General features: G+C 32.6%; 1 protein-coding gene across 1 annotated transcript; it reads left to right on the top strand.

The window, feature by feature from the left end:
- The first annotated feature begins 1733 nt into the window (after positions 1–1733).
- Positions 1734–3753, top strand: LOC114402678 (NAC domain-containing protein 2-like). Its single transcript, XM_028365326.1, has 3 exons — positions 1734–2055; positions 2615–2895; positions 3137–3753. Exons 1-3 carry the CDS (start codon positions 1887–1889, stop codon positions 3527–3529), a joined length of 843 nt encoding a protein of 280 aa, XP_028221127.1. The 5' UTR covers positions 1734–1886; the 3' UTR covers positions 3530–3753.
- The last annotated feature ends 7703 nt before the right edge of the window (positions 3754–11456 follow it).

Genomic DNA, 11456 nt, shown 5'->3' on the forward strand with positions numbered 1-11456 from the left:
AACTTCACCAAATAATGATTGATATAATTAATATCAACTTATAATCAAATAATTCAAAATTTAAATCTTAAATAATAGTTGAATATAATAATAACTCATGTTACCTCCTAAAAATTCACTTCACTAATTTCGATTCACATTAATGTGCGGTTGCTGAGAGTGCCAACGAGATTTGAATTTTTGTTCTACGGTGGTTAACGTTAACCCGTACGTAGCAGACACATGTTCCCAGTCCGCAGCATATTTTGCAATGGATTGAGGAGCTGCGTCATTGCTGAACACATCTATCATTAATAAGTAGATAAAACTAGTTATATTATATTGGGACCAATATTTTTTAATGTCTAATTAAAGTTTATTTTACTCTTTTAAACTTTTTAATTGTCATAAGTTTTTAAATTTTGAAGAACAATTACCATTTTTCTCTTTTATTAACGTCTTGACATGTATCTGGATACTTCACATGCATGTGATGCTACCTTATCATAGTCACAAACAAGAGGTATGGTTAGATGCATACCATATCACAATTAAGTAGTGATATAAATTATTGTTTTTAATTATATGAAACTAAATCCAAAAAATAGAAGATTAAAATTGAATTTGGATAAATATGTTTTAGATTCTTTAATTTTCTATTTAAATTAATCTTAGTTCATATACTTTAAATTTTATTTTTTGCATATTTTATGATGAATGAATCTTGTCCTTCTTTATAGAACCTAGAATACCAAACTGAGGGGCAAAACTTACTAATCATAAAAAAAAAAAATATGAAGATCAAATTGAGTTTCTTTGAATATAAAGTTAAAAGTATTTTTAAGACTTTTTCTACTAGAATTTTTTTTTTTGTATTTTTAATACAGAAACTCTAAAACAACACTTATAGCTTCTCTCCCACATTTAAGACTAATTTTGACTAAAAATTGAAAGACCTAAAAGCACATTTTACCCATTAAACCTAATCATATTCATATGTCTAACCAAATTGTATTTATTACCAATATTCAAGGTACAGGCGTGAATAGATGAGTGAAAAACTAGCGACAATTTTCACTCCGAAATCTTTATAAACCACAGCAAATTCTTGATGCAAGTAGACAACTCTCAAGAGTTAAGTAGATCATTTCTAGTCACATACTTCCACCAAAAAAGAAAAGATCAGCGAAAAGTCCAACTTTTCTACTCTTTATTTTTTCTTCAACGATTATTGCATGGACCAAACAAAGATGTATTAGTTTGGTGAAAACATTCTCATTTTTTAACTATTAGTTTGGCTGCTGACTACACAATATTATGTGGGAATATATATAAAGCTGCAATAGCATTCCCATAGAGAATTGAATAATATTACTCAATATGGATATAGACGTGCAAGCATTGGTTCAAGAACCATGTGCAAAAGTCAGTAACAGATATACATGTGAAACAGTTCTGACCCCCATTGGTGCGGGCATGCCAGGTGACGCATGTACTAGGAATAGGAAAAATTGTTCCAATCATAGCCATGCAACGCAGTCGGATAAAACAATTAAAATTTATACTTTAAGTTCATTAGTTTTAAAAAAAAGTGTTATTAGTATTTATAAAATAAAAATGATCTCACGTGTTGATAAAAAGACTAAATATATTATTAAAAAGTCCAATACATTTAAAGAAAAAATACTTTTAAAATTTATTTAATACCTTACTTATCGTTGGGACGTTCATGCTTGATTCAAATAACAACCACCTTTCAAATATAAAAGTAACACCAATCTCATTGCAAACATTTCAAACACCTTCAATACTATTATTTCTCTTGAAGCCTCTCCAATTTTCCTTCACTTCATAATAATAATAACTCCTCTTTTCCTGTACCAAACCAAATTGATATTTTGGACTCAATGGAGGGTGGCACAACAAGCTCTGAACTCCCCCCTGGCTTTAGGTTTCATCCAACGGATGAGGAACTGATTGTGTATTACCTTTGTAACCAAGCCACCTCAAAGCCATGCCCTGCATCTATCATCCCAGAAGTGGATCTCTATAAGTTTGATCCATGGGAATTGCCAGGTATATTAATTGTAACATCTTGCCAAATTATTAGCTTTGTTATCAACTTATTATGCATAACTTTGTATATTATTACACCATTATAATGTCTCTGTGCATAATTCACTTGTCATTAACTAACAATCCCAATTATATTGCATCTCTATATTATGTTCCTTCATGAAAGAGCTCTTTGTTGTTAAAACATGAATAATGTACAAGCCTTCCTACCTTATCCAGAAATTCAACTTTTTTTATTAGAATAATAGGGCAACAAGGATTAAATTTTAAACCACTTGGTCATAAAGTCTCTAGTACCATATGTCAAAACAGAAATCTCAAATCTTAAACTGTTAAGTGAAGATACATTAATTAAGGTTTGAAGGTTTTGTCGTGATCCTTAACATTAAGATAAATTACGAACAAATGGGTGATAGTCACAATTGCAGTCACAGACAGGCCAAAAAACCTTGACGTTGCAGCTGAAATTGTAGTTGCAATTTTTTTTTAAAAACCTTGACATGAATGGTATTATATTACATCTCTAACACACTTGTTATTAAATTACCATGGAATGCAGATAAAACAGAATTTGGAGAAAATGAATGGTATTTCTTTACTCCAAGAGACAGGAAGTACCCAAATGGGGTGAGGCCTAACCGAGCAACCGTGTCAGGGTATTGGAAGGCTACTGGCACAGACAAGGCAATCTACAGTGGATCTAAGCATGTAGGGGTGAAGAAATCTTTAGTCTTTTACAAGGGTAGGCCACCAAAGGGTGCCAAGACAGATTGGATCATGCATGAGTATCGATTGGCTGAATCAAAAATACCATCAAGCAGGAAAATTGGATCCATGAGGGTAAACCATTTAATCCTTTGCCACATTCTTGTTACTTTATGTTCACGTCAGAGATAACCACTGCCTACCGAGGAGACCTTGAGTTTGTGTTAGGATTCTCGAGACATGCAAACTCAGGATTTCCTCTTTAAACAGTGACATTCTCTGACGTTAACAATTTATTAACTTTTACAATATGATTTGGTATTCAATGTTGCTTTATAATTGACATTTCCCTTGGTGTTGTTGGATGTGTTATCAGCTGGATGACTGGGTCTTGTGCAGGATCTATAAGAAGAAGAGCATGGTAAAGGCATTGGAGCACAAAGAGGCACAGCCTAAAGTCCAAATTGCTAATCTTGCAGCTGCAAATCAAGATGTTGAACAGAAAATGATGAACCTTCCTAGGACTTGGTCCCTTGCTTACCTTTTGGATATGAATTACTTGGGTCCAATTTTATCTGATGGCTCTTATTGCCCAACCTTAGATTTTCAAATTAACAATGCCAATATTGAATTTGACCCTTTTGTGAAATCTCAACCGGTTGAAATGAACTACAATTATGAAGCAGATTCAGGGAAGTACCAAGTGAAACAGAGTAGCACCATTGACCAACCCATATATGTGAAACAAATGTATGATTTGCTAGGATAAAACCAATAGGAATAAAAAAAAAGAAACAAAAAAAAAAGAGCTTGTATTGTTGTCTAGTCATGACGATAAGTATCATCTATAAAATATCATCTAGATTCTATGTAGAAGTATGTCAAATATCTGTTATATTAAAAGTTGGATTTTCAATGTCTCATTGACAGTATTTGTAAATAAGGACGAGTTAATTAACTGCCTCTAAATTAAAGTTCATACTTTTGGAATTATCTTCCTTATCTTGATTCAGTTCTAACCACATGCTTTGGAAGAATGTGAAGCTAGATATGATCGATCACTTTTTGTATATAATATAATACAATGATAATTTATTTAATTATTTTGACCAAGGATATATTTGGCGAATTCTGCACTACTATATCTCAATAATTGATGCCAAACAGGTTTTCAAAGCTAACGTGAATCTTTGTACTTTGTCTTATCCAAAAGATGACGGAAGTGCTGATTGAAAAAAACAAAGGTCATTGAACCGCGCGGAAAACAATGAAATGCGTGTCTATGAGATTGGCTTGTGCTTTGGCCAATATTTAAGGGTTTGTATAAAAATAAAAAAAATAATAAGGGGACTGATAATGACAAATTTCAGAGTTATTAATTAATTACGTAGTCATGGAACTGAAAGTCAAACTATGTAAGAACTAGAATTCAGAATAAAATGAATTGAATGAGTCATATTTTACGTCAATGTGTTATTATCCAATTAGTTGAATCCTAGCATTCTTGATATTGGATTAGACCACGAAGTAGATCAGACTAAGCATGTCTTAAACGAATAAATTCGGAACAGCCTAAACGCATATATAAATTACTAACAACTAATTCATATGTTTGATACAATGATACAGTGTAATATCACGTTATGTTTATATACGTCAGAATAATTTATTTATCAAAAGAATTTATATTTAACTTTTATGGTGTGTAAAAATTTATTAAATTAACAATAATTACATATAGTGAGTGAAATTAGAGTATGTAACCCAATAAATTAAAAGATATCTATATTAATTTTATGACCGATGACCAAAAATTTTTTACTATCAAATATATCAGTCTCGTCTCCCATTTAATAGTATAAGAAACCAATTGTTAAAGCATTTATTTTGTGAGGTTGTTTGCATAAGTTTTTCTTTTATTATGCATAAAAAGGGACTTCAAGTCCAACACTCAAAAACCTGTTTGTTTCGGACATGTTTAGATAAGCTTATCCAAAAGTACTTTTAAATAAAAAAATAAAAGCAACTTTTTTTATAAATTAAAATTAATTCATGTATAAGTTAATTTAAAAATTATCTCCCATAATTTCTTTAAAAGATTAGATAACTTCTATAAATTAATTTATGCATAAATTAATTTGAACTTATAAAAAATTTAATTGTTTTTCTTATTTTCTTATCTTGTAAGTGCTCCTGGAAAAATTTACTCACTCATATCCTTAGTCTCGGTATATTATATATTCCATTGTAACACCTCAAATAATTTTATCAAACAAAATTTCATACATTGAGTTCGTCATATTACTTTTCAGGGCAAATTGACCACACTGAGTTTCATTTACAAATTATTTTTTAATAAGGGTTCATTTTGAAACATATTACAGGGGGGTTTGTTTTGGTAAGCATTTCGTCAGCACGATCAGCGAATCCGTCCACTTGGCAGCTTGGAGTGCATTTCGCCATTGGGGTTGACGAAACAGTTAGCATTTTGCCATTGGGGTTGGTGAAACAGGCTTGGAGAACATTCACGTGACCATCCTGAACATGTTTCGCGAGTGGTGTTAGCGAAACAAATTTGGAAAGATTAAAAAATCGTTTATAATTATAAGATAATTGATGCTAATAAATGTATTTATTTTATAGCATAATTGATGCTAAAATCGTTTAATCAAATCTCTTAATCGATGCTAATAAATACATATACTTTTTTTTAGCATCAATTAATATTTTATTTTATAATTGAAAAGGATTTTTAATCAAATCTCTAATAATAAATACGATTTCAGCACCAATTTTGCTAATGAGGATGGCGAAATCCACTCTCTACACCTATTTTGCCAATGAGGATGGCGAAATCCACTCTGCCAAGCCTGTTTCGCCAACCCCAATGGCAAAATGCTGACTATTTCGCCAAACCCAATGGCGAAATGCACTCCAAGCTGCCACGTGGATGGATTCGCTGATCGTGCTGGCGAAATGCTTACTAAAACAGACCCCACGCAATATATTTCAAAATGGACCCTTATTGGGAAATAGTTTGTAAATGAAATCCAGAGTGGTCAATTTGCCATTTTTCAGCAACCATGGAGTTTGTGAATCATCAATAACTTACAACATCCTGCAACTATCAACACTACTAAAAAAGCCATTATTTACATAGGTTATTTTTAACATACTACGTCGGTTATGTAACATCGTTGAAACGCGTGTCGTAAAAAGTTAATGGGTCTACGACAACGGTTCAAGACGACCGTCTTTGAATGTATTATATATATTTTAAGACGGTCTTGTGGAAGCAATGTCTTTCAAGGTTATTTTGATGATGTCAAAGAATCAAGAGTCAAGCAAATTCCAAAGACTCAAGAATCAAGTTTCAAGAATCAAGATTCAAGATTCAAGAATCAAGTTTCAAGAATCAAGATTCAAGATTCAAGAATCAAGATTCAAGATTCAAGAATAATCAAGATCAAGATTCAAAACTCAAGATTCAAGAAACAAGAGAATACTCAATAAAGATAAGTTCTAAAAAGTTTTTCAAAACATTGAGTAGCACAAGAAGTTTTCACAAAATTATTACCAAAGTTTTACTCTCTGGTAATCGATTACCAGAAGGTAGTAATCGATTACCAATGTTTTAAAACGTTAAGATTTCAAATTTCAAGAGTTACAACTTGTGTTTAAACATTTTTAACTTGTGTAATTGATTACACAATACTTGTAATCGATTACCAGAGTTTCTAAACGTTTTAATTTTCAAAATTTAAATGAAGAGTCACATCTGTTGATGTGTAATCGATTACACCTTAATGGTAATCGATTACCAGTGACTGATTTCGAAAAATACATTTCCAAAAGTCACAATTCTTCAAGTGACTTGTTTCTGAAGATTTTTTCAAAAGTCACAACTTTTTAAATGATTAGTTTTAAAGAAATTGCCAAGAGTCACAAGCTTTGACTTGAGTCATCAAGAGATTATAAATATGAGACCATGGCATGAGTTGAATTAATGAATCCTTCAATATCTTTATAAAGAATCATCAATCATCTATCTTTCAATCTTCTCTCAACATCATTCAATATCTTTCAACTCTTTCTACTGAATTTTCTAATTCATTTCTCTTCATCTTTCTAAAACTTTTTGATCAACACTTTTTCTTCCAAGAAAAGTTCTTTGTTCAAAAACTTGTGCTATTCAGCCTTTTCATTCTCTTATTCCTTTGCCAAAAGAACGAAGGACTAACCGCCTGAATTCTTTTGTGTCTCTCTTCTCCCTTTGCCAAAAGAACGAAGGACTAATCGCCTGAATTCTTTTGTGTCTCTCTTCTCCCTTACAAAAGATTCAAAGGACTAACCGCCTGAGAATTCTTTTGATTCTTCCCTTTCCCTTAAACAAAAGATTTCAAAGGACTAACCGCCTGAGATATTTTTTGTTTCCCCTTCATAAAGTTTCAAAAGACTAACTGCCTGAGAACTTTGTCTTAACACATTCGAGGGTACATCTACTTGGGTTGTTGTAACTGAGAACAAGAGAGGGTACATCTCTTGTGGATCAGTTCAAGTGGAGGGTACATCCACTTGGTTGTTCAAAGAGAACAAGGGAGGGTACATCCCTTGTGGATCTTTGCTTGTAATGGCTTTTACAAGGTTGAAAAGAAATCTCAAGGACCGCAAGTCGCTTGGGGACTGGATGTAGGCACAGGTTGTTGCCGAACCAGTATAAATTCTTGTGTTTGTCTTCTTCTTCCCTACACTCTTTAATTTCCGCTGTATACTTTTAATTATCGCTTTTACTTTTGGTTAAGTTTCTATTTCTATTCTTTACTTTCTTAACTTAAAAAAGCCTAATTGAATCTAGTAACATTAAGAAGGATAGATTTTTAATTAGTTAAAATATGTTCATAATTAATTCAACCCCCCCTTCTTAATTATTTCGAGGCCACTTGATCCAACAAGTCTGACGTCAGGACCGTATTAGAACGTACTACATTCTAAGACGGTCGTGTTATGGAGACTGTCTTAGAATATAGTGCATTCTAAGACGATTATAGCACGAGGCCGTCTTAGAATGTAGTACATTCGAAGATGGTCGTCTTACGGGGACAGTCTTGTAGAAGCAAGCTTCATGATGATGAATCAAGTTGATTCAATTAGTTTTGATGATGACAAAAATGATGACAAAAAGCCCAAAGAATGATTTCAAGATTGAGTCAACAAGTTCAAGATCAAGATTAATTTCAAGTTTCATGAGAAGAAATCAAGAAGATTCAAGAATCAAGAGAAGTTTGATTTCAAGATTCAAGAGAAGATGAATTCAAGATTCAAGAGAAGAAATCAAGAAGACTTCACAAGGGAAGTATTGAAAAGATTTTTCAAAAAACAAACATAGCACAATTTTGTTTTTCAAAAGAGTTTTTCTCAAAATTTTCTAAGTTACCAGAGTTTTTACTCTATGGTAATCGATTACCAGTTTCCTGTAATCGATTACCAGTGGCAAAGTTTGATTTCAAAATCTTTTAACTGAATTTGCAACGTTAATCGATTACCAGTGTATCTAAACGTTGAAATTCAAATTCAATTGTGAAGAGTCACATTTTTTCATAAAATGCTTTGTGTAATCGATTACATGTTTTTGGTAGTCAATTACTAGTGACAAGTTTTGAATAAAAATCAAGAGATGTAACTCTTCCAATGGTTTTCTCAAGGTTATAACTCTTCCAATGGTTTTCTTGACCAGACATGAAGAGTCTATAAAAGCAAAACCTTGACTTGCATTTTAAAAACTTGATAGAACTTTTTACACAACTTTTTGAACATCTTCCTGAACTTCTTCTTCTTCTTCATTTGCCAAAATCTTTCTAAGTTTTCTACTTTCCAAACCTTGTTCTTTCATAGAGAACAAATGTGTGTTATTCATCTTTTTCATTCTCTTCTCCCTTTTCCAAAAAGAATTCGACAAGGACTAACTGCCGGAATTCTTTTTGTGTCTCTCTTCTCCTTTTTCCAAAAGAACAAAGGACTAACCGCCTGAATTCTTTTGTGTCTCCTTTCTCCCTTTTCAAAAAATTCAAAACGACGCAGTCTGAGAATTCTTTTGATTCTTCCTTTTCCCTTAAACAAAAGATTTCAAAGGACTAACCGCCTGAGATATTTTTTGTTTCCCCTTCATAAAGTTTCAAAAGACTAACCGCCTGAGAACTTTGTCTTAACACATTAGAGGGTACATCCTTTGTGGTACAAGTAGAGGGTACATCTACTCGGGTTGTTGTAACTGAGAACAAGAGAGGGTACATCTCTTGTGGATCAGTTCAAGTGGAGGGTACATCCACTTGGTTGTTTAAAGAGAGCAAGGGAGGGTACATCCCTTGTTGATCTTTGCTTGTAAAGGCTTTTACAAGGTTGAAAAGAAATCTCAAGGGCTGCAGGTCGTTTGGGGACTGGATGTAGGCACATGTTGTTGCCGAACCAGTATAAATTCTTGTGTTTGTCTTCTTCTTCCCTACACTCTTTAATTTCCACTATGCACTTTAATTATCGCTTTTACTTTGGTTAAGTTTCTATTTCTGTTCTTTACTTTCTTAACTTTGTAGTAAAAGCCTAATTGAATCTAGTAACATTAAGAAGGATAAGTTGATTTTAATTAGGAAAGGTTCACTAATAATTAATTCAACCCCCCCTTCTTAATTATTCCGAGGCCACTTGATCCAACAAGTGGTATCAGAGCAGGTATCTTGTAGAAAGTTTAACCACTTCAAGATTCATGACCCTGTCAAATTCTTTGTTTGCTGAAGGAGATTTCATCCATAGGCCACCTTTCTTCAATGGTGAGGGTTACCACTATTGGAAAACCCGTATGGAGATTTTCATTGAAGCCATAGATTTAAACATTTGGGAAGCAATAGAAATAGGACCTTACATACCCACCGTAGTAGATGTAAGTACTAACACCACAACACAAAAACCTAGAGATAAGTGGACTGAAGAAGATAGAAGAAGAATCCAGTATGATCTTAAAGCTAAAAACATTATTACTTCAGCCCTAGGAATTGATGAGTATTTTAGAGTGTCAAATTGCACAAATGCCAAGGAGATGTGGGATACTCTCCAACTTACACATGAAGGCACCACTAACGTGAAAAGATCTAGAGTCAATACCCTTACACATGAATATGAATTGTTTAGGATGAACCCTAATGAAAACATCCATAGCATGCAAAAAAGATTCACACATATAGTCAACCATCTTGCCTCTTTAGGAAAAATCTTCCCTAATGAAGGTCTAATTAATAAAGTTTTAAGATGCTTAAGTAGGGAATGGCAGCCTAAGGTAATTGCTATTTTTTAAAGTAAAGATCTTTCCTCTATGTCTCTTGCTACTTTGTTTGGAAAATTGCAGGAACATGAAATGGAACTTCAACGACTTAATCAAAATGAAGAAACTGACAAAAAGAAAAGAAGTATAGCACTTAAAGCTTCTTCATCAATGCAAGAAGAAAATGAAGAAGAAGAATCAAAAGATGAAGAAGACTTCTCACTCTTTGTGAAGAAGTTTCAAAAATTTGTCAAGAAGAGAAGAATCGAGAGGCGTCAGAACTTCAACAATGGAAGAAGATCTCAAGAAGACTCTCAAATTCTTAGATGCTACAAATGCAACCAACTTGGTCACATCAAAGCAAATTGTCCCTCAAATGAGGAATGGCCTGAGAAGAGTGATAAGAAAAAGTATGCAGAAAGAAGGACCAAGAAGGCATACATTGCATGGGATGACAATGACTCATCTGATGGTTCAAAGAAGGAAATCAACCTTCTAACCAAGGACTATGAGAGTGATGAGATCATCTCTCAAGAAGATTAAGAAAAAAGTAAAAGTATGATTTCCATCTTTGAAGATCTAGATACTTTAATCATGAAAAAGGTAACATCAAAACCATTCTCTTTTAAAATTTTATTTTGGTTGAAATTTTCCTTTCAATTAATTTGATTATGATGACTAACAAAATTTTATTTGTTTGTCTTGATTGATTGAAATTGTGAGTATGTGTTTATATGTCTATGATTGAGTTAATTTTCTTTCTCAAAGCATGAAGTTTCTGTTTAAATATTTGATAATGTCTATGATCATTATTCTTCAATACCTGTGTTGATTATTTTGATATAATTGAATATATACAATTTTTTTTAATTATGCATGATTTTGAATATGATATGAGAATTACTTACTTAAAGGTTCTTTCATAAAGTGTTTTCAAAAAGTTAATATTATATATATATTTTTTAAAAATAGTATTTTGATTTTCATTCAAATCCATTTTCCCTTAAGAGTCTTTCACCCATTTGTTTTTGGCTGAAATGCTCTCTGGTAATCGATTACTACAATAGTATAATTGATTACAGGCAGTTAAGAAGGGTGTAATCGATTACCAAATGTTGTAATCGATTACAACGCGTGTCTGCTACTATATATTCAGATTTCAAAATCTGAAAACTGCAACTCTTCATTTTCTCGCGAACCCTCATTCCCAATTCTTGTTTTTGCCATATCTCACTCATTTCTTATCCAAATCACTCCCCACAAAGCCCAAACTTCATCTTTTTTCATTCTCTTTCACTTTAACTGATTGAAATTTCAAATAACTTCCTCAAATGTCGGAACCATCAAAGAAGCACAAGGGACTTTGAGTCGAAGCCAACGACATTTC

Source organism: Glycine soja, chromosome 20, assembly GCF_004193775.1.
Source record: "Glycine soja cultivar W05 chromosome 20, ASM419377v2, whole genome shotgun sequence".
NCBI classification, from domain to species: Eukaryota; Viridiplantae; Streptophyta; class Magnoliopsida; order Fabales; family Fabaceae; genus Glycine; species Glycine soja.